Source organism: Macaca fascicularis, chromosome 3, assembly GCF_037993035.2.
Source record: "Macaca fascicularis isolate 582-1 chromosome 3, T2T-MFA8v1.1".
NCBI lineage: Eukaryota > Metazoa > Chordata > Mammalia > Primates > Cercopithecidae > Macaca > Macaca fascicularis.
Genome location: NC_088377.1, coordinates 127,722,063 through 127,746,442, shown reverse-complemented (window position 1 = coordinate 127,746,442; position 24,380 = coordinate 127,722,063). Strand labels below are relative to the sequence as shown.

The window sequence follows — 24,380 nt, the reverse complement described above, 5'->3', positions numbered from 1 at the left end:
AGGAGTTCTAAGTCTTGCCGTCCTTGGACAATCACTGAACAATTATGGACAGAAGGGGACAAAATTAGAGATTAGAAAGCAAGTCTAACCATGTTGTATAATACTGAATTCAGCACAAAGAAACTTAATGTGACTGAATATCAGGAGAATAAGTATTTTATTAATGATAACAAAAACTTAAACTAGAGGTGTGGCAGTGATACTTAGAGGAAGAAATATGTAGCATCCATGGGAAAATCTGAAAGTAGCCTGAGACTTGATAAGAGAGAGGAAAGACATAAATTTTACTGAAATAGTTAAACATAAATTTTAGTGAAATGGAATAGTCAAATATTTCACTGAATCAGGTACTTTATTTCTTTGAGAAATAACTCCTTGGGTTTAGATTATATGTGTTATTCTGGTACAAAGAATACCAATTTATATGCTATTTTTTCAAATAAAGCGAGACTTTAATTTTTAACAAAGACAGAATCTTATACCTCAGGTATCCGCTGGTACCCCGGAGGTACCAGGCAGCTGTGCAGAGCTGCAGGCATAGGCTAGGAAGTGCCGCCAGCTTCAGTGAGATATATGTTGCCTTGCCAACTTGTATTATAGATATTTTTCTGTATTCTGTGATCCACACTTTCTTCCCTGAAACATTTTTATTTTTTTTCTTAAAAACCAAAACAAAACTACATTCTAATCAGACAACACTGTTTTTGAAAAGTCAATTCCAGAAAATTACTGTTAGAAGTATTGAACAACAGATACTGATAACATTTTTTCTACTGATTCTTCTCCATTGTTCTATCTTCATGATTCACTTTTAACATAAACATTTAAAGACCTCAAACCTCTCCATATTGCTGGTTTTCTAAACGTATAAGGGAAGCCAGAAACGTATGTTAATATGATTTTCTGTGTTTTGATACTAGAATTGCAAACAAGTTAGTATCATTATGAAAACACAAAATCTTATCACTTGGTTTTATAACACTCATTATATGAAGCTCTAGAAGATCACATTCACATTGAAAAGCACGTAGTTGTCACATAAATGATGCTTTTAATTAAGTGAAAGATCCATACCTGATTGGGATGATTACTTATGTATTTCTCATTCTCTACCAGACACGACATCCTTGAGGATGGGGATATGACTTATTTGTCTATGTCTCTTCAGGCTTAGTGCAATGCTCGGCATATAACAATCAAAATTTTTTTGAATGAATGACATTATAAAATATATAACACTTATATAGAACTTACCATGCACCAGACACCTACCCAAATACTTTACAAATATTAACTTATTTAATTCTTATTCTACAAAGAAAATTGAGGCACGGAGATGTTACATTATGTGCCCAAATCACACAGATAGAAAGTTATGGAGCCAGAAGTCAAACTTAAGCAGAGCTGTGACAAAATTTGTACTCTTAACTTATATTATCTTTAAATAAATGCTGCTGTTAAGTTGTAAAAAATACAAATATGTATATAAATATGTAATGTAATCCATCATTGAACTTAAAAAGACCTGGGTTCAAATATATTTTTAATTTACTTGGTTCGTGGCTTTGAGCAAGTTCATTAACCTAATGGTTCCTCAGTTTCCTCAAACATAAAATCATAATAATAGCATGTAACTCACAAGGCTACTCTTGGTTTAAAACATAATTTTTATAAAAGTACTAGATTATCATTAGCACCGGGTATATGGTAGTTAGTGTGCCAAGGGGAATGATGCTATTTTTCTCTTTCTTCCCTTTCGAAAGGGTATGTATTTGTACCTTACACATCATACAGGTCTTAAGCAAAAGGAGATGAAATTGCACGTTTCATCAAGTATTATTTTCAACATCTCTCAAAGCTAGAGTTCATTTACTAAAGCATTTTCTGGTTGGGCAGATCAACTTCAAACTCAATAGCTTGTTTTCTGGATAAAAAATGTTTTTCCAAGAAGCTGTTATGGTCTAAATATCTAACATCAAATATTAAAATATTTTTCTTCTAATTGTAAGATCAAGTTATACATATATATATATATATGTTTATACATACATGTTTCTTTTTTAAAAAGAAAAAACTATTTGACCAGCAATATAACAAACAGCATTTATTTTTATCAAGAGCCTCAAACATCAGTGAGTTCTACCAAGTCTGGTGGAAACCCTCTTGGTCAGAGGCTCTCAGTCCTGGTTGCGTACTACAATCACCTAAAGAAATACATCAAATTGCAGACCCTTTCCACAGATACTCTGATTTAATTGAATTGGGATAAGGTTAGGCATCCGTATTTTTTGAAAGTTCTCCTATTAACCCTAATTTGCTGCCCGAGTTGAGAATACTGGTTTAGATTATCATTGAAAACATTACCCGTCTCCTATTTCCATCTCACTTGGACTCTAATAAAAACCAACAATAGATATTATTTTCATTCATGTTAACATTGACAGAGTCTGAGAGGTTCATCAAGAACAGAATTGCCATGGCACAACTAAACTAATAGTTAGCTCCCTTTCTTTAACTGATTAGAGCAAATGCTCTCCATCCACCATCGATCATAACCTCCGGTTTCAAAATGAGAAACAGAAGCTGTATTTATATCAGCTATTTCTTTTTAACTTTGAGAATCATGAAACAAAACAACTCCAAGATTATTTATATGTTCTTATAAACTAGTTATAATGAAGATTACTTGTTTACTTATTGTGTTGATGTAGTCAGTGAATAAACTTAGAACATTTTATAATATGACCAGATATTAGTCTTGGGCTATAGTTCATAAAATAAGCTACAGGTTAGAGGCATTCAACCAGAACAAATCCCGGCTAATGGATGTTTTGAGCTATGTTGAAATATTGAGTAGAAATGAGTTCCCACTGAGAATATCAACTTAAACTGTAAAAGTTTTACAAATCTAATCACCTTAGTTTCTCTTATAATACTAGTGTATAACCAGCAATCTCAACCTTTTAAAGCTGAGTTCTTTTACTACTGAACTCATAGGCTAGCAATATGCTATTAGAAATTACACTTTATAAATTCCATAACACTAAAAGCATTCCTACTTCGTCCTTAATGGTAAGCCAACTGGTCAAAATACACAAAATATTTGCTTTCTATGATCTTTAATACAGACTTAAACTCGGACACTCTATAATTTAAAGATTAGCTTTAAGAACTACTTTGTAAAACTTTGACTTATTTTGAACATTTCACTTTCAATCACCAAATAATTTAAACAAATAGCCTTACACAGATAACTTGATTCTGGTTAACCACAGCCAGGAAATAGGGTCTCCTGAAGATCAGCAAGTGGAACACTGCCTTCTCTTCTTGCAAATATCACATAATATTAGGTTAAAGCTTTCATATAAAACTTTGCTTAGGTAGATTTGCTAAATAAAGTCGTTATGGTAGTTTACTAATCTCAATTGTATTGTTGATTTTTGGCTTGGACCTCAAGGACAATGAATGTTTTGAGAAAAGGAATTAATTTGTCACAGCTTTTCTTGATGTCTTTCACCCAGACTTCGGGAAGAGCATCATGAAAAATAGTACTCTTTTGGAAACTATGCACACAACATATTTTTCCTAATAGGTGTGAAGAATGGCTGCTATGCATAAATGATTGTTGGAAAATAATTCTCTGTAAAACATGACCTAACAAGCAACTCCATTCACTACTGTGCTCATTTCCAGTATCCAGAACAACCACGACACATCTTATAGATGCCGGTATTATCTGTTTGTCAGTTAATAAACACCCTTTGGGAAAATTCACACCTTTATCCCCCGTAGTTTTCCTACCCAGTAAGTTGGAGAATAAAACTTTTGAGGGAAAATTGATATTAACAACATAGTAAAAGTCACAAGAAATCAAAAGATTCTTCAATACGAAACCATAAGTTGTTGGCTCTTCCCAGGACACCTATTGTTCTTTTTTCTTTATTAAGGGTAAAGTAAAGCGTCTGAGTCCTAGCTGACCCTACATGAGAACCTCAAGCACCACAATCAAACCGCAGTTCTATAATTAAAAAGCAAGGTGCCTATCGCCCCTGCATTGTTAAACATCCCTTGGACACCCCAAATCCTTAAGTCCCGCTCATTTCCAGACCCTCCTTACCTGGAATTCTGTCACTGGGCGGCCGGGCGCAGCTCAATAGAAGCGAAGGGCGTTCGCAGGTGTGGCTCCAGGGATTCAGGAGTCCAAGCTTCAGCGTCCGTCTCATGGGCAGAAGATGTCAGCCGCAGGGTGAGGTGCGGACGTGCCCACCTCTCCAACCCGGGAAGGCTGCCAGTCGCGCGGCGCAGCCCACCCAGAGACTGGGGGGCTGGCTTTCCTAGTTTGACGTGAGAGTAAACTGCGTTAGTCTCTGTCCTCCCTCTCCGCCCCTCTCCTGGTTTTTTGACACTTTAAATCTGTCTTAGATGGTTCAGACCCAAGTCTAGGTTGTATTATCAGCTAAAAGACAACTGTTCCTTCCCCAGGCTTGCTTTCTCCCTTCCCAAAGTCCGGGAGGCTCACCTTCCCGGCGCCTTCCTGCGCTCGCCCAGCTGTGAAGCTGTGCGCAAACTTCTCCTGACTTAAGAGTCTCAATCCTCGCCTGCGCTCCCGCCCCACCCCCGCCCGCCTCCCGACAGGCGGCAGACTAGGTGGCAGCAGAATTGACGAGAGCCAGCCCCGCCACTCCCGGACCCCGCCGCCCCAGTCAGCCCCCTCCTGTCCCAGGAGAGGGAGGGGAGAGCTGGTGAGCTCCGTGCGCCTCGCGCCAGCCCCCGTCGCCCCAGCCCGCGAGTGGGGTTGCGCTCGCGGCTGCTGCCTCGCTCCAGTCGGGGCTGGAGCTCACTCTGCGAGTCCGGGAGACTAAAGCGCCGCGTAAACACAGGAAGCAGGCGAGGGACCCGAGTTAGACCTTGAGTAGGGAGGGAGAGGGGGGCGACAGCCTGGGCTGGGAGACAGCTTTCTGGGAGCCCTGTCCCCTCCCCGGAGGATGTGAGTTTCCACAAAAACCTTACCCCAGAGACAGTGTGACCCTGGCTTCTTCAGCCGCCACTCCGGGGATAGCACTGGGGAGCCTGTGGAGGAAGGGTCGGTAGTGGGCTAGGTAGTGAAAGTGGGGTGAGGGCGTGGGAAGACGGCTGGCTAAGAGCCGGGGTGCTAAAAGGAAAAAAGAGCTGAGAGGAAGGAGATGAGAAGAGACACCTTGGGGATCACGCAAACCCTGGGAGAGCGTCCGGAGTTGGGCGACTGTAGGTTGGGGGCACAACTTGGATTTGGAGAAAGAGTGCCCTCCGTGCAGGGGACTACTGGTGGGCACAGTGTTTTAGGGTGAATGAAAACAGAGAGGACGGCGAGGGAAGACGGGGATATGGGGTGCCTGACTTGGTGTCGGACACTGCGACTCCTCTTCTTTCCCCCTAAAACCCTCGATGTCAGCAGGAGTCCGGGACAATCCAATTCCAGGCGGGGCGCAGCGGAGGCTGGCAGGCGCGCTCTGGGAGGCAGGCAAGTTGATTCCAAGGACGAGTCACCCTCAACCTCTTTTAGCCCACAACTGGGTGGAGCAAGGCAGGAGTCAACACTTTTTTCCTAACTCTGTTTAGGCGGTGTTGGACTAAGAAAGCAGCATCCGGTGCGTCCCGGGACCACAAGGTGGCTGTGCACCGTTGAGGTTACTAAACACTGTCTCCTTGGCAAAATAAATAATAGCAATAATTTAATAGGAGGGGAAGAAAGCCAGACGGGAACAGCACACTTTCCCTGGTGGTCTTAGGTTCTCATAAGCACACCGGACACCACCAGGTGACAGAGAAGGAGGTGTCCTGTGAATGGAACTGCAGCCCTCACCCGACCATCCTTGGAGCTCTTCCATGGAAACATCAGTGACTGTAGGCAAAAGATGTGCCCGTTTTATTTTGCATGCTCCTGTTTATTTTGAATCCTCATGCCCCACCCCAGAGAGACAACAGGGACCCCTAATTTGTGTGGTTGAGGCAGGAGATCCAGTGGAGGACAGACTCCAGGATGAGATCAGCTCTCATACCCAACATTCCAGGGATTTTGTTTTTCCAGGCTCCCTCCTCTATATGCTCCCCCCTTCCCTGCCATCTCCTGTCTGGTGACCCAGAGGGCTGTGTGTGACTCACTGTGCATTCAAACCCTAAGGCACGGACTCACTGCAGAGGAAGATTGTACAGTACCTTCATTCCCAGGATAAGTGGGAATGATGTTGTTAGCAGTAAGAAATGTGACTAGGAAAGGAGGCTGGGCAACTGGGAGACAAGGAGGCTTTCAAAGGAACACTCACACACACACACACACACACACACACACACACACACACACAGAGTAACTTAAAAAAAAGCCTGTATAAGAAACCCTTCTGAATTCAGAATTTAGATACAAATCTTCACTTCATACTATCTATCTGTCTTGGGTTCAATAGCTCCCTGCTTTCCAACTGCTCCTGACCAGTCAACACTTGACCATGACCTCCTTTAAGAATTCTCTTTTGGAATATTAATTACCTTCTTTTGGTGCAAACAGCAGAGAAATATTAAAGTTGTTTGAGAGTCTCTTTTAGTCAATTGCTGGGGGCCAAACACTGAGAATTTCTCGGGTTGTAGCCCAAGTCGCTGAAATAACAATGATTCAGGGAGATGATTGCCAAGTAGAAAGTGTTGCCGCCCTCAGCATTGTGTGATAGAACAAGTACAAGAAGATTTTTCTGCTGGAGGTTAAATCCTAGGGCAGCCTACCTGATATTGACAGCCAGTATTCTGAAAGCAGGATGGGCTTGATTCTATAAATCTAATGAACATATGTAGGATACCAGCCCTTAACCATAATGTAAACAAAGCAAAGTCTAAAAGTTATTGAGAAAAATGGCATGGTGTATTATAAAACTTTAAACTGTGTGTGGTCTAAGCATAAGCAACCTCAGCTGATTAAAGTGTAAACTGTGTTTGATATAATATTGGGGGAAACAGTGTGAGTTACCTGTAGGCAGACTATTTCAGGGAAGGTGACACAGCAGAAGCAAGATGAAGCTCTCTGGTCCCCTAAGAAGATTAAATTGACTTTGTCAGTAACAGATATTTATTGAACACCAAAGGGGTTATGTACCTGTTGGAAACACTTGGATTTCACAGAAATTTAACTCTACTGCTTTCTTAATATTATTGCAATATTTTCTACATGGACACAGTGTGGTAAGTTTTTGGAGGATGGATGTTAACATGGGGTGATCTCATAAGAGAAATTGGCGTTGTTTTGAAAATGTTAGGGGACCCATTACTGGATCTTGAAATCAAGTTAGTGGGCATAAGGAACATTTAAAAAATGAAGTGGAATAGGATAGAAAATATCAGAGTTCATTGCCATTTGAAAGCACAAGAGTAGTTTCTTGAAACTTAAGTCTCTCTCTCTCTCTCTCTCTCTCTCTCTCTCTCTCTCTGTGTGTGTGTGTGTGTGTGTGTGTGTGTATTAAATTGCAAAGTAAAATATATTTCTTTCTGTGGATCACAAAAATACCTTAAGACACTTGGTTAGAATAAGCTATTCTTCAAGTAGAATACCTTATATTTTCAAATAAGCTTTCAAATGAAATTAGTCCATCAAAGGGGCATTCAGAAAATAAACATCTTAAAATGTGGCAGTCACACATTCCTGGTACTTTTCTTGATTGTTTATTTTAAAATTTCCTGTCTTTATGAGACTTTGCCCCTTTATCTCTGTCCCTCTTCCTCTTTAGAAAATTTCCCCTTTGGACAATTACTAATTTAGGGAGAAGTATTCTGTGTATCTTGTCTACAGACTTTTCAATGCAAACTCCACTTCAATTCTGAAACCCTCCATCCTCATTGCTGAGGGTGTGAAGTCCTGCCACTAACAAAGGGTTATCTGACCTCCCAACTGTCTTTCCAGACAAGGTTTGCCAGAGTTTGAACCATACATACCACTTTCTGGACACTTACGGTTCGAGAATTCGGCGACCTTTCCTTAAAAATCATGAAAGTTTGAATTTCAGTAAAAGGAGGGAAGATTGCCCATTATTAAAGACTAACTCTATTAATACCTGTTCCTGTTAAATATGGTTAATGTGAGGGAGGTCACACTTTGTAGACACTGAAGAAAGTCATTTAGTTCTTCTTGGAAAAAAATTGTTATAAGGTTAAATAGAGTTTATTCTCTTTTTAACAGGAATTTAGAAGAAACATTTCTGGGCTCTCTCAGGAACCCAGTGGTTAACTTGAATAGCTCCCTATCAGCAAAGTTTTCCTTACGTTGAAATCCAGCTCAATCCATTATGCTTATGTGTTGGTAATTTAGTACGTATTTAACACCACATAATGTCAGAACACACTTGGCTAGCCACTTACGGGGGACCCAAAAAGCACAATATGCAGCTCCTACCCTCAAGAAACCCACAGTCTATTCAAGAACATTTGTTTCTTCCTCTTGTAGCCTCCTTCCAAATAGACAACAGCTGGTAATTATTCTTTATATAATTACTCTACCTAGATTTACAGGTCTCACCATGACAGGGCGAATAGTAATTTGCCTTAGTGAAAAACAAATGTTTTCCTTGGAAAACAATTTAAACTTCAATCTGATAAATCATGCTCTCTTGCAGGAAGTGTCCTGCTTCGATTTTCCACCTCTCTTGCAGAAATAGGAGCTGGGGTACTTGTAAGTCTCTCTTCTGTCTTCATCTTTCCAAAGGTGCGACACAGTTGTGTTTCTCTACAGAACGTGTCTTTTGGCAGGGAAAAAACAAATTCCACTTGAACTAGGAAGTGTCTTTCCAGATCGTACTTACATAAACTTCAGTTGGGTTAACTGTTAACTTAATGTGTAAATAACTCAGAGTGGGAGGAGATGGCGGGGACTTAACACCATAAAGCAGCAGTGGAAACTAATAGATGCATCTCTGATGAAGCTCAGAAATATCCATTTCCTATATTTTAAAGAAAATTCTAAAGGGAAACCCAGGAGCCAGAAAAAATACTGCAGAAGCAAATGTATGCAGATATTCATTCATTAATTCATTCAACAAATAAAGAAAAATTGAGGTCCCAAAGCTTATATTCTAGTGGAAAGAGGGAGATAGGTAATAAACAAAATAAGAAATAAATTGTTAATTTCAGATACTGACAATGTTAAAAGATCATTGACAGAAGACTGAGAGGCAGGCATGGGGTAATGCTATTCTAGGATGGCCAGGAAAAGCTCTCTTTGAGCTGAGATGTAAATGAGAAGCCAGTCATCATGAGTTCCCTAGTAAAATTATCATAAAGTGTTGCTTCACCTCCCTTTAAATAAAAATAAATAACATTTGGGTCAGGAATCTACTCTTTTGGGATTGTGATATTGTGTGTGTGTGTGTGTGCATGCACACATGTGTGTCTTTGTAAAAGGCTCTTTGTAATTTATTCCTATTTAGTTGACACTCAGGGATCTAGGAGATGAGAGGCATGAGATAGGTAATGATAATTTTCTGTACTTACATGTTGGGCTATATAAAGTTAAATTAGGAAAGAACCCTCACATAGCACTTAACTTTTTAGCTTAGATTGTCTCAGGTTATGTTTGCAACATGCTAAAATGCAAAGAAATATGGAACTTCCTTCAGAACTAAAGCAAAACTTGTCTTTAAAGCCTACAATTCTTACTTTTTTGTTTTCTGATTACAAATCAACAGTTCTATTAATTTTGCCTTACTGAACTTCTACTATGTGCTGAGCATTTTATTAAGCATCTTAATGCATTTTCTTATTTTAGCTCTATGAGGTACGCACAATTATTTGCATTGTACAGATGCAAAGACAACACAATAAATGATTTGACAAAGTATTCAATATTCTAACACAGGCAGTCTAACATATATATTAATACATATCCAACTAATCCTTGTTCAGTTATTACTCAGCACAGATGTAAGTCTACTTATAGGTAAAAAATAGCCAGGCATAAGGTTATTTTACTAGGCAATTCTATACGTAGTCACATATTTTTAAATGACAACCAAACAAAAATCTTTCAAACAAGTAATTTCCAATTCAGTCACAAACTAAACACCTAGCCATCTGAATAACAGAGAGTTTTATCTTTTCACCTGAGTATAGGCTAATGAAGGAGGCAAGCCATTTAAACAATTAATAAATAAAATTCAAACATCTGCAGCAGAAGTATTTCCCAGTGCCCTGGGAGCTTAAAACGGAGGGGATTAATTCTGCCGGGAAGATATTTGCTTTTACTAGTTATCGTCTCTCTGAAATCTAATACACCAGCACTAACAGATTCTGGTGTGAGTGAGTGTTAGGAACACAGAGCTATACATGCTCCAGAAATGTACTTTTCCTTTTTTACTCTAAGAGGTGACATTTAAAATTACATAGTAAATATATGTGAATGAAATTGTGTAACAGTGGAATATGTTGTCCACCCAACTTTTCTTTGGATATTACATTTAAACATTTATCACAGATTCTTTCCACTCCATAGTTCAAACAGAAATGTTATTTGGGTGACAATTTGCATGGCTGGGGCATTTAAAGCATAGAAAAGAAAATGAAATCAGTACAAAACACTGAGAAAAGATACCTTTAAGGCAAAACAAAAACGGGAAGTGTAACAACCCAATTGCTAAATTGGAGGCTGAAAACATATGAAAATGTTGTAGAATTTGGGATGTGCTGTCCCATCAACACCAGTCCTGACTGGCAGGAGAAGAAGGAAAGAGAGAACAGAGTGATTAAGTTTAAACCCTCAAGGGCTACAAAATCAGATGAGCTGCTCTACTTTTTGTAGGCTTCTCTAATTTTCAAAAATCTTATTTAGAATCATAGAAGAATAGGCCCATGATAGGCATTTATAAATACTTCAGAAATTGAGTTTAATTACATATGTTACTCAGAAAGGAAGACAATGAGGATGCACAAATATTTCAAAGATAGAAACTGAAAAGAGGAAAGGAATCTTTCACCATAAAGAGAAAGAAATGACCAGGAACGTGGGAAGGACTGGAGAGGAGAAAGGAACTGGAAGAGATGCGGTATTTTATCTCCGGGGTGATTCTTAAACTCCCCTAGTCACTGAGGTTGTCATTCTTAAATGTTGATTACAAAGTACTAAATTGATTACAGATTACAATATATATTGTGGGGAAGGAAGTGAAAATCACATCTTCAGAAGCTCAGTAACTGCCTCTATCACTTTAGCTTCAGCTTTTACCAGCTTTCTCTTCTCTACTTCAAAGGGGGGCAGCATTTTCCCATGTCCTCTGTATTCCTGCTCTATTTAAAGAATGTTTTCTCTCTGTTATTGTTTCTTTCAAATGTCTCTTCATATTTTACCTTGTCATTTAACCCTTTCTGGTATTCTTTTCCCATATACTCAAAATCTCTCCTTGTACTTGATGCAGCCTGCCTTCACCCTTCTAAAAAATACCTGTTTCTTTTTTATTACTCAGTGATGAGCCACCTAGATTCCAGCTTTTTGAAAGCAGCTCTATATTAAAATATTATTTAACAGGAAATATTTTTATCTTTATTATGAGTCTGAGTTGAAATCTTCCTAAAAATAGCCAAACCGAAATTACCCACTGTGATGTGCAGAGTGATAGATTTGTTTAAGGGATTTAGGGTGATGTTTTAATGTGCTGCAAATGACCTGGGGATCTTGCTAAAATGCAGATTCTGACTTTCAGGTCAAGAGTGGGGCCTAAGATTCCGCATTTCTAATGAGCTGTCATGCTGATGAAATGTTCATGGGTCTTCTTTTAAGTAGCAAGGCTTTAGAATCATTTTCCACAAATATGCATATCATCTTATACACTTTATTCTTTTAAAATTTGGAAATATACTTTAGTATATAAAATACATTACTGCATGACCATGGAAAGTAGGACTAATTCTGGTTTTCTTTCTCTCTAAAATATCTTCTCAACTATCTGTACTGGGACTGTGGAGGACAGCTGCCCTAGGAGAGATGTGCTGTTGAGGAGGACGTGCCCCTTGTGATTGGGGAGGTTGGGAAATAAATTAATTTGTGGGGGATTTTATGGGTGTGTTTTGTTATTCCTGGAAGGGGATTTGATTTTAAAAGAACTAATATCCCTGAGAGACAGAAGGGAGTATTGGTGGTGGAGATGGCTGGCATTAGTGGTGAGATTGGCGGTACTGGTGCACAGGTGGTAATGCTGATGGTGGTGGTAGTAGTAATGGAAGAAGTGGTGTGGTAGTGATGGTGGTTGTGGTGTTAGTTATGGTGATGGTGGTGGTGCAATGGTGGCAGTGGAGATGGTTGTGGTGGTGGCAGCATTGGCAGTACTGGTAATGGAAGCAGTGATGATTTGATGGTGATTGTTCCTAGTAAGATAGTGATGGTGGTGGTTGTGCGGTTGTTCTAGTATTGCTGTTGGTGGGATGATGACAGTGGTGGTAATAGACATAATGGAAGCAATGGTGGTGACAGTGATAGTGATGAAGCTGCAGGTGGTAGTATTGACGTTTGTGGTAATTTGATTGTGCTGGTGGTGGTCACGTTGATGGTCATGGTAGGGGTAACAGTGTTGGAGATGGTGGTTGTACTAATCATAAAGTAATGGTGGTAGTGCTAATGGTTGTGATGGTGGCAGTGATTCTTGAGATGTAGGTAGAAGTGGTAGTTGTGGCATTAGTGGTGGTAATAGTGGTATTATCAATTTCCACTAAATAATAGAGCAGATGGGTTTTCAATCCTGCTTTAAGTCATCTCCCGTCTTTCTATACTTTGGCAAATTGTTTGTCTCTGAGCCTCAGTTTTCTCCTCTAAAAAGATATTGCTAAAAATTCTGAGGTAGGGCCGGGTGTGGTGGCTTATGCTTGTAATCCCAGCATTTTGTGTGCCCAAGGCAAGTGGATGATCTGGGGTCAGGAGTTCGAGACCAGCCTGGCCAAAATGGTGAAACCCCGTCTCTACTAAAAATACAAAAAGTAACTGGGTGTAGTGGAGCATGCCTGTAATCCCAGCTATTCAAGAGGCTGAGACAGGAGGATCACTTGAGCCTGGGAAGGCGGAGGTTGTAGTGAGCTGAGATTGTGTCATGGCACTCCAGCCTGGGCAGCAGAGTGGGACTCTGTCTCCAAGGGGGTGAAAAATTATCAGCTGTGAGTATCACCTGAGCCCAGGAAGTCAAGGCTGCAATGAGTCATGTTCATACCACTGCACTCAAGCCTGGGTGACAGAATGAGACTCAGTCTAAACACACACACACACACACACACACACACACACACACACACACACACACACACAATGAGTATGCTATGGGGATTAAATGAAATAAAGTGTGTGAAGCTCTTAGCAAAGTTTAAACAAGTCCTATCAATAAATGATGATTATTTATTGGTGAAATTGCCTAACTCCACATTCACTTTTTTTTTGGAGACAGGGTCTCACTGTGTCACCCAGGCTAGAGTGCAGTGGTGCCATTTCAGCTCACTGCAGCCTCAGCCTCCTGGGCTTAAGAGATCCTTCCACCTCAGCCTCTGGAGTAGCTGGGATTACAGGAGCATGCCACTATGCCAGGGTAATTTTTTGTGTGTGTGTGTGTGTGTGTGTGTGTTTTGTTTTTTTAGCAGAGACGAGGTTTCACCATTTTGCCTAGACTGATCTTGAACAAGTAATCCCAAGGGATCCACCTGCCTTGGCCTCCCCGATTGCTAGAATTACAGGCATGAGCCATTGCTCCCGGCTTATCATTCTTAACTTGTAAGTGTCCAACAAGCGTGAATTTGGACATTTTTCTTTTGATTTAGTTTATGCTTTCTTTCTTTCTTTTCTGGACACATTCTCATTTGCTCAGAATGAGAAGTCATAGATTTCATATTGACCTTTGATGGTAAAATGAATAAAGGCAGTTCAATCACTATCCTGTTTTAAGATTTCCTTATGTAATTTCAGCCTTTTAGAAATTGATACTTCTAGAATTTAATAATGTATTTTTTCTATACAGAAATTTCAGCAATCATAAACTGGAAGGTCAGAGACAGTGTCTTTGTAAATGAATGTGGGTGACTTTCCCTACATTTTTATATTGCCTGTGATCCTCCCACAGTTCCATCTTCCTCCTGCTCACCAAATGAGTGCTCAGGAAATTAAAAAAAGCCATACAATATCCCCTCCTTGAAAATTTTCAGTGACTCCATAGAAAATCCAAACTTGCTGGCCAGGCATTCAAGACCTTCCCAAGATGTATTCTAACAATCTCTGTAGCTAGTTTCTGCCCAGTTTTCTCTTTATCCTAACTTATGTTTTGTCCAAACTAGGCTTTTCCCCCATTAGTAGAAATTACTTTAATTTATGAGGTGCCTACCATGTGCTAGATGCTGTGTTTAGCATTTTCATGCAGTGTCTTATTTGGTTTTCAACCTAGCAAGGATCATGTTGTTATCCTTACTTTATAGACAATTAAAGCTTAGAGTACTTAAGTAATTTTATTACAGTCACAAAATAAATAAGGATTCAAACTCCTATATTTAGAGTTTACTCTTTCCAGGATAATGTGCTGTCTCTTTAAAGCTCTCTTGCTCACCTACTTCTGTGCCTTTGCTCATGGTGAGCTTCCGTTATGGAAAGCACTCTTTCCTCTATTTGTTCTGTGAAATACTAAAAATCTTTCAAGGGTCCAATCAAATAGTACTGACTGCTTGGGTCTGAATTCTAGTTGTGAGATTTTGGAGAACTTTTTCTCTATGTGCTTCAATTTCTTGGCTAAAAGTTAGAAATGATAATAATTGTTTTGTATCATATAGTTGACATGAGGAATAAATATACACAGATTCTTATAATAGATGCTATACACATATAAGCATATGTGTACACACACACACATATACATTCAATCTTTATTTATAGCTGTACCTATGAAGAAGTTAGAACAGTTTGTGTACCAAGTATTATGTCAGTGTTTGTTATAAAAACAGAAGTTATCTTAGATATCTGGGAAAATCCTCTTAATTGGAAAAATGATAAATCTGAAACTCAGAGAAGGTTTGCAAACCTGTCCTGGGTCACATAGTTGGTGGGACAGCCAACTCTGGAATTCAGAATTATCACTTCCTGTAACAGAATGTTTCTTTACATCTTTACACTAGACTGCTCTGCCTTGTAAAACCTTTCTATCTTGCCTCTGAACATTCTTGTTCTTTTTTCCTCTCTCACAAGGAACATTGCATTATAACTGTTTGAGTATGTGTCTTATCACTCAAACTCAATTGCGAGGTCCTTACATGCAGGGTGGCTTTCTCATTCATCTTTGTTTTCCACACAATATTGATGCCCACAAATGTGCACTCACATAGCATTTCATGAATTGATTGAACATCTGCTATTACAATAATATGAACTGATTATTCATCTGCTAGAAATGGAAATTGAGGTGCTTTCACATCAATTTTCAGTCTTCTCAGCAGCTCTGAGGGATGGGTACAATTTTACAGAGGAGGCAAATGAGGTTTAAAGGTTCAGAGAGGAAATTACTGGAAGGTTAATTACACAGGTGTTTCAGAACCAACCAAAGCAAAATGGATCATTGGGTCATTTGCTCTTTGGAATAGCTATGCCTTTGTTGGCTTCTTTGAGCACAGATAAATAAGAACTTTTGGTCTATAATTTACTTTTAATTTCAACACCATGTCAATTTTCCTAATACTTTTTATTCTCATATGTGTTTTGTTTATTTAATCACGTGTTTCAGGAACTTGAGTTGTACATTTTTTTTTCTGCTCTCAAAAGTAATGTTTGTTGTAGAATATTTAGAAAATAAAAAGAAAGAAAGAAATCACTCATAACTTAGAGATAAGCAACATCAACATTCTGGCTCTTCCTGGTAATTTTTTCATGTTAGAAACATTATTTGTATCTGCTTCTCTTTCTCTTATTTTAAATAATATTTAAATTGAGATTGTAATTTATTTTACAACTTACCTTTTCTATTCATCATCTAGAATCTAATTAATAAAAGTGCTATACATAAAAATTGTATGAAATAAATTACTTCAAACCCAAGATGTTATATCTAAGGGCATATAAGATAAGAAATTCAAAGAAATATAGAATACTTGGTTTCCATGCACTGGGGTAACTCTTTTCAGATATTTCCCAGTCTGAAATCTATTTACTTCTAGCTGCAACTATAGCAGCACAAATAACAACTGAAACTGCTATTGTGGTGGCACCTGTGTAGAGACAACTTTTGGCAGTATAGCTAAAGAGAATACATTCTCCAGAGTAATAGCCATCAGCATTTAGAACAAAGCACATTGAACTTTTCAATTAGAATTAGGGGAATGCATGAGATAAAGTCTCTGTATAGTATTTTAGGTTTATACTTTGGACAGTTGTAGACAGAAGATTGATACTTCTTTACATTTTGTATAACCTTCCTAATGTAAGTAAATAATAGTTAATTCCCCAGAAGATCCCATGATGAACACAAGTGAGCAATGCAGAATGTGGATGGGGAGGGAGGAGATTCCATTAGACCAGAATATTGATGTTGGGTGGACCTGAGCATTTGCCTATTGCCTATTGAGTGAGGCCTAAGAGTTATGTCAGTATGAATTAGGTATGACTGACAGTAACAGAGGAACTAAAAAGCCCCTCATAGTTTAATAATATGGAAGTTTATTTCTATTTTCAAAAAGTTGATGGAGGTAGATATTTGAAGGATAATATGACTAATAGGATCTGTCTCTACTGAGTCCCCGAAAACCTGGATTCCTTCCAGTTCACTGCTCCTCCAGTTTTTGGGTGAAGCCCATGTCCTCATGAACAAGGATAGAGTTCCAGTAACTGAAACCACATTTCCAGCAGCAGGAAAGCAATTTCACATTGCTTTCGTAGTGTGAAAGCAGTGTTGAGTAGTTGCAACAGAGACCTCAAATATTCGCTATCTCATCTTTTACAGAAAAAGTTTGCCAACTCATGCTCTGGAATTGAGACTATGGTTTCACAAATTTTCAATTAATCCATTCTTTTTTGTAATTGTCAGGTTGCTAGTTTGAACAAAATGGTTTTTATGAATTTGTATTACATTTGGATGTATCAAAAATAAGATTTAATACTATTTTGTATATTATTACTTGGATAAGAAAGAGGAAGAAAGGATGGGGAGTGAGACTTAAAATGACACAGATTTATTTCTTTAAAAATTCTGAAGTAAATTGTGGCAAAATATTAGTGCCTATTAAATATTAGTGATGGACATGTGGAAGTCTGTTATTTCTGTATTTCTTTGGTATGTTGAAAACTTCCATAATTAAATACTTTAAACAGTTTAAAAGAGAGATGATTATGAGTTCCCTTAAAAATAAAAAAAGAACTGTAGTCAAGTTTCAAAGCCATTCCAATTTGGATGTCGAGAGGAAGCTCCTTACAGAATGGTACGTGGAGAAGCTTGACTCCTATTGTGGTGTGATATTTTTTGTGATTGAACCTCCAGAATCATATCAGCAGTTCCTGAGACTCTGCATATCTGTAAAACGTGTCTGCCTCTGCCTGTGCACTACAAAAAGAGCACCTGCATCCAAAACCAGAAAAGAAGGCAAATGTGTCCTAGAAAAGTAACAGACTGTGTTAGAATTGGTACATTTCTGAGATGAGAAAGTTTGAAGTACTAAGAGCTTTCTACTTTTTGTTGGCATAAAATCTAGATCATTTACTCATAGTAAGATAAATTATTTAGGAAGACCAAAAGCCTTTAATATTTAAGCTTTTTTAAAATGGGTATTTGTAACCTATAAGCATATAGATATATAAGAAAAAAAAACTCTCTAAATTATTTAAGATTTTCTCCTTAGAGACAATAGGTTATCTCACAATAGATTGAACCTTTCTATATTAAAGAAGTAATGTTGCCGTGTATTTAAGTAAGAAGAGAAATTTCAAAACCTTTAGCGCTGTAAAATTGTATCCAGTCAGCCTCTAGCAACATACATAATCATAAGAAAGCTGCTCATCTGCCAAAATTGGACAGCTTTACCAAATGCAAGTTTAATTAACTGGAAAAAAATTAAATTTTAATAAATAATTAGGGTGATTATTAAGCATTATGGTGCACTTAAAATGTGTTGTGTAAACACTAGTGCGAATATCTTCCAAGTTTGATTTCCTACTCATTTTAAGTCATTATCTTTTGAGAATAAAACTAAAGCAATGGATAATTTTTTAAGGAAAAGGAAAAATATATAAAACAAGAAACAACCTTTATTTGGATAATGTGACAGTACATTTTACGTCAATTCTCAAAAAGCAAGCATTTACTTTGTACAAGGCAGAGTGTTATATGCTGAAGATATAAAAATGGATAAAATATGGTCTAAGAACTCACAGACTAGTGATAGAATGAGGATTAGAAATGTAAGTACCATACAGTAGATACACGTTTTAATAGAGGTGTATTACAAATGCTTTAAGAGCACCAAGGAGAGAGAGAATTCATTCTGATAGGAAGGACACAGAAGGTAACACAGATGTACACATACAGGTAATGTAAACAGGCAGAGAGAGAAGTAGAGAAGGTATCTCATGCAGAGGAAAGAGCACCAGGAAGTCATCCAGGCACAAAGTGCATACCTTGTTTGAAGAAATGTGAATTGCTTCATCTTGCCAGAATACAAGTTTATGGGAAATAAATGACCAGAGGTGAAAATATAAAGGTGGTTAGGGACAGATTTTCATCGAAGGCTTTTAAGGAAGGAGTTAAGTATGGTCAGATCTGGGTTTTTTAAAACAAATCATCATCAGTAGAAGGGGAAGTAAATGGGAAGGATGAAATGGATGAAGACCTTTATAAGGATATCCAATGGTCAGGGTGAGAGACAGGAGTCAGGATGGCTGATGTAAATCATTAGCAAAGATAATGAAAAAGAGAGTATACATAAAAGGAAACTTGCAGAAGTAAATCCATTTGGTGATGACCAGGAGAAAGACAGACAGACAGAGAGAGAGAGAGAGAGAGAGAGAGAGAGAGAGAGAGAGAGAGAGACAGAGAATGGGTATTAAAGGTAATGACATTACCAAGGTAGAGAGCATGTGAATTAGGAACAGGTAAGGAGAAGATACAGCTATTTATTTTTCATGTTTGATGTCTTTGGGTTATTCATGCTGATTTGACATTCATGTGAGGATAACAGCATTCAGGTCTAGAATTCAGGGCAGAAGTGAGGCCAAGAGATGGACATTTGCGATTCCTTTGTAAATAAGTGATGACTGAGTCTGTGGAGTTAGGTAAATTATTCAATAATAAAGCATAAAACAAGATAAAATGAGCATATATGTAAAACTTTCTGATTAGTATGATACCTTAAATGTATTTTTCTTTTTGAAGCTAGAAAATTGCTTTTTGAAGTTTTTCTTTTCATTCCCTGACAGAAATTTGGCTTGATTATTGACATTTTATCTCTCATTAATTATTATTTTTCTAAAAATTTTCAATTAACAGAAGATTTTTAAAGGATGCGTGGTGCCCTACTTAGTACTGTTTCATGGCCCTTCCTTTCTTTCTTACTTCTGGAAGCCTCCAGTTCTGTGATCAATTTCCCAATGACTTTTATTGGCCTATAGTTACCTGGGTAGGTAAGGAAGCCAAATTATAGCAAAATTTTGGGAAGACCTTCTAGCATGACCCTTCCACAATCTGTTATTTCTTTTATTACTAATTTTATGTGTATTAGATTATCATAAGATTTATACATAAGAATCATGTTACTTTTAAATAGCACATTTTCTTTAATAATGTAACAGTAGAAAAGTATATATATTTCAGTGAAATGGGAGATTAAAATCAATTCCTGCCTTTCTGTTGCATTTTAACATTTTCCTTTTTATTATAGAACATTAATTATGTATGGAAATGGTTCAACAACTTTGTTGTCGTAGTTGTCTGCTCTCTGTGAAATACTAGAAATGTGGGAAAAATTCAAGACAATTTTTACCTGTTACCATCAAACTCTGACTAATTCCTCCTAAATCAATGTTCAAATAATTATCATATTTGATACTTATGGACCTAACTTAGCTAAAACTTCATGTGTAAATTTTGAATTATTTGGATTTTTTTTTGATGAATAGATAAATTTACATCTATTTTAATTTAAGATTATCTAGCATTTAAAGCAATGATCATTCAATCCAAGTAGTCCTGTATTGGTTAGGATCAGATTTGACTAAATAAAATGGGAAAACCCAAAGTAAAAGGTTAACACACAAGGAAAGTCTTTACTCCTGGGGTCAGGAGTAAAGAAGTAGGGTCAGATTTGACCAAATAAAATGGGAAAACCCAAAGTGATGTGTTAACACACAAGGAAAGTCTTTACTCACTCCTAGGGAAGTCCAGAGATAGGCAGTCTTCGGTGTTGTTGGCTCCAGGGTTATCAGAGATGCCATCTCCCTTTATCTTGCTGTTCTGCCACCTTTAGAGTTTTCAGAGGCAACCTATGCTTTCTTAGAAATCTTACACAAGTCTTCCACTCACATCTCATTGACTGAAGCTGTACCTTTACATAAGAAAATCTGTGAAATGTAGTCTTTTAGCTAGTATCCTTCACCCAAATAAAATTGGGTTTTGTTATGGTGGTGAATGAAGAGAACAGATTTGGGGGAAGACGGTAAGCTATCCTATTACGATCAGTACAATGTCACAATGTTGTTTTAATAGAAAATATTTTAAAACTTACTAGGTTAATATCTAAGCCCAGTGATGGAAATTTATAACATTCTCTTTTCCAACTCATCCTTTTAGATTTAAATTTATAAAATAATATATATTCTGGTTTCCCAATGGTAGAAACTCACTGTAATATAATCTATAAAGCCATTTAATTCAGAAAATAGGGCATTTATTAAATGTCATGTGGTAAGAAATCTCTAACTCTTTTGATGTCAGACGTCAAGAAAATTAATTCCTCCTTGAAATCTCACTATTAACTTATGAAACCATCTGCGAAGCCTGACTGCCTTTATTGATTTTTTTCTTTTTTAAATATTTAATTTTTAAAATAGATTTAGGGGGTACAAGTGCATTTTTATTACATGATATATTGTGTAGTGATGAAGTTTTCCTGATTACATACTCCACCTTCTCTCACACAGACTCATCCCTGTGCTTTTAATAACTGGTACTTGACCCACGTCTGCTGACTTTCATGACAACTGCTGCCTTTTTCCGCTGGATTTTCATTATCTATTTTCTAATCTCCTGCCATTATCAATTTCTGATCTCTTCAGTTGCAAAGTTCTCAGTCTTCACTCTACAGAGGTCTGTATTCATCGGAATGTGTTTTAGAATTTGTGATCTCATTTCCAACCTCTCAAACTCTGAAGAAGTGTGAAATTTCATATCAGGCAGATACAGGCCCAAATCTCAGCTTTATCATTTACTCCTGTGACTACGGATAAGTAGATTAATTTCTTTCAGCCTAGTTTTCCTCATCTGGAAAATTATAAAGAACATGTCTACTTCATTGGGTTGCTGAGAAAATTAACCAGGATACCACATGAAAATTTAGATGTCCAATATTATCCTATCCCAACTATCACTATAATTGTCTTCAGAGCAGGTAAAATGTCTATGTAATGACTCTCTGGGAGATTTTCTGGAAACTGAGTGGGGTCTTCATAAATGATGTATGAAGGAAACTCCTATTGTCTGTCACATCTCATTGCAATGTGCATGCTTGTACCTAGGAGCATGTCTAAGTTAGTAGATCAAGACCTGACACTGGCATCAAGAGATCATGGTTCCAATCTTAGAATCCACTCCTGCCAGTAGACCTTAGAGAGGGCAAATCAGTCTGTTCTACAATGTTTCCTTAATTTAGACCTTTGGAAAGCAGAGGTTAGACTCTCAAGTTTTTTCCCAAAAGTTGTTAGGTTTCTTAGGCTTTTTGTCCATTTTTCACATGATGAGCTTTACCTACAATGGATCTCAGAAAAGATAGCCTGGAGATTCACAAAAGGTTATTTTACACCATTGTCACAAGAACTTGCCCTGCAAAATTAAGCCTAATTGTTACCTTAATTTTCATAACAAAAGTTTATTCTAGTGGCTTTTTTTTTTTTTTCTGAACCAAGAACTTATCAGGACCTTATCAATTCTGCCTCTATTATTAGACATGCTTTTATACCTCAATTGACATGCAGATATACTGAAATATATTTTATAACATATTGATAGTGCATTGAAATTGGAAGTTTTCCAAAATCTAAGGATTGTAAGTTACATAGAATTGTTGAGTTTCTAGTTTAATCATAAATAAAGTACTTACCAATGTTTTCACAAACTATTTAAGTTCCAGCTAGAGCATGCATTTCAAAAATTCATACTTAGGCCGGGCTCAGTGGCTCATGCCTGTAATCCCAGAACTTTGGGAGGCTGAGGCGGGTGGATCACCTGAGGTCAGGAGTTCGAGACGAGCCTGGCCAACGTGGTGAAACCCCCGTCTCTACTAAAAATACAAAAGTTAGTTGGGTATGGTGGCAGGCACCTGTAATCCCAGCTACTTGGGAGGGTGAGGCAGGAGAGTCTCTTGAACCTGGAGGCAGAGGTTGCAGTGAGCCGAGATCATGCCATTGCACTCCAGCCTGGGCAACAAGAGCAAGACTCCATCTAAAAAAAAAAAAAAAAAAAAAAAAAAATACTTGTTTGAGTAGGTTTTAATATGTTGGATATCCTAATGCTAAGTGATGATGGGTTTCTGCCAATGTATACAGAATGCTAAAATGATACCCAAACCCTGTATCTTGTAGATTCAGATTCATCTGGTCATGTTTTGAAAGTTGACTAGTGGAGCTGCCGGTGGCCATTTTTATGAGGAGCCATTGGAGCCTGACGGAGAGAAAACAAAGGCAGGTTTTGGGGCTGACAGCTAGTCCTGCTCAACTAACCCTCGTTAGCAAAAGGACCGGGGGTAGAAATGTCTTCATGACATTTTATTTGTGTCATAAGGAGAGCACACTTTCGTTTAGTCATGGTAAACTAATACTCAGATTGTCCAGCTCAGCTCCCTTAGGCTCAATGCCAGAGTTCTCAAGTGAGGGGGAGATTAAATAGAGTCAAACAGCAGGTGTCGCTAATATTCCTGTACAAAGCTGAGGACTCAGAACAGTGGTCTCTGTGGATTCAGCATCAGGAGAGTTGAAGTGGATAGGAAAGCCATCTGTTCAATGATGCAGGTAACAGAAGAACATTTTACAATGGCTTCACTGGGCAACAGCAAGGGAGCAGCCTATAGATTTTTCTTTAGGATGCTAGGCGCGGTTTGGTACAGTGAGCCGGGACTGATTAGGCTGTGTTTAGAGTGTGGAAGAAAGTGGTAATTTTGAGCTACACAAAGAATATCTTCTAGATACCCAGATATGAGTCAGAGAGATAGAATTAGAAATTCCTGGGATATTCAAATGAGAGAGAGAGAGAGAGAGAGAGAGAGAGAGAGAAATAATGAAGAGAAAGAAAGCGGCGGGGGGCGGGCTATGAAGAAAGACAGAAACTGTAATATTATTAGGCTGACAGTGATAGCCAGGAAAAGACATAACAGGTAAACATTTTTCATTTTTCACCTTTGCAATAATCAGGGTTCACATATTTATATGAGTGAGAGCTCATAATCCTGTATCAGAATATGATGATATTTGATAATACTTCAGTATTTTCAGGGTCCTTTCCTGTTAGGGATACTACAGTGAGGTGGTTACAAACGGACATTGTGAGGCCAGCCTACCTGTATTTGCCTCCTAACTCTTTGTATGATCATGAACAACACATTTAAATTCCTTAAGTCTCAGTTTCTCTATCTGTAAAATAGAGATGATAATAGCACTGCCCTCACAGGCATTTTTAAGAAAAATTAAGATAATCTATGATAAATTTGGTGTATACCAGAACTCAATGCATGTTTTTAATATATAATATTTACCTTGTTAGACTAACTAAAGTTTTGCTTTGTAAGGTTCTTTTCACACCAAATAGAAGACTTTGTTAATCTGTTATGACAATAACTCTTGGAAATTTTTAGTTCTTCCTTCTCATGGTGGTTAAATTATTTCACAGTATATCAGCTATGATCCAATTCCACAGTTCATATTCAGGCAAAACTGCCTTCTTAAATAATGGGAGTTTGGTACAGAGACTACAAAACCAGGGCAAAGGATGTTAAATTGATACTTCAAATGTGCCTTACTTTGAGCCTGATACTATGGAATTTTGCCTGCTATTGGAGCACCCAACTATTGCTTGGAATAATTTTGCATTCCCTCTCATTTTACAGAGCATTGGCTTGACTGACAACTTGACAGTCGGATAGCCTAGGCTGATGCCATTGTATCTATTTAATAATTTTGT

At 37.8% G+C, this 24,380-nt stretch overlaps 1 protein-coding gene across 1 annotated transcript in view; it reads right to left on the bottom strand.

Annotated features, from left to right (window-relative positions):
- The window catches only part of CALCR (calcitonin receptor), a 151,030-nt gene extending 146,477 nt beyond the window's left edge, over positions 1 to 4,553 (bottom strand). The window contains exons 1-2 of the mRNA XM_005550212.4: positions 4,520 to 4,553; positions 4,118 to 4,334 (exon numbers count right to left, since the gene is read on the bottom strand). Coding sequence (XP_005550269.1) covers positions 4,118 to 4,223 — 106 coding nt within the window. The 5' untranslated portion in view covers positions 4,224 to 4,334; positions 4,520 to 4,553. The remainder of the gene's footprint in view (positions 1 to 4,117; positions 4,335 to 4,519) is intronic.
- Between the last annotated feature and the right edge of the window lie 19,827 nt (positions 4,554 to 24,380).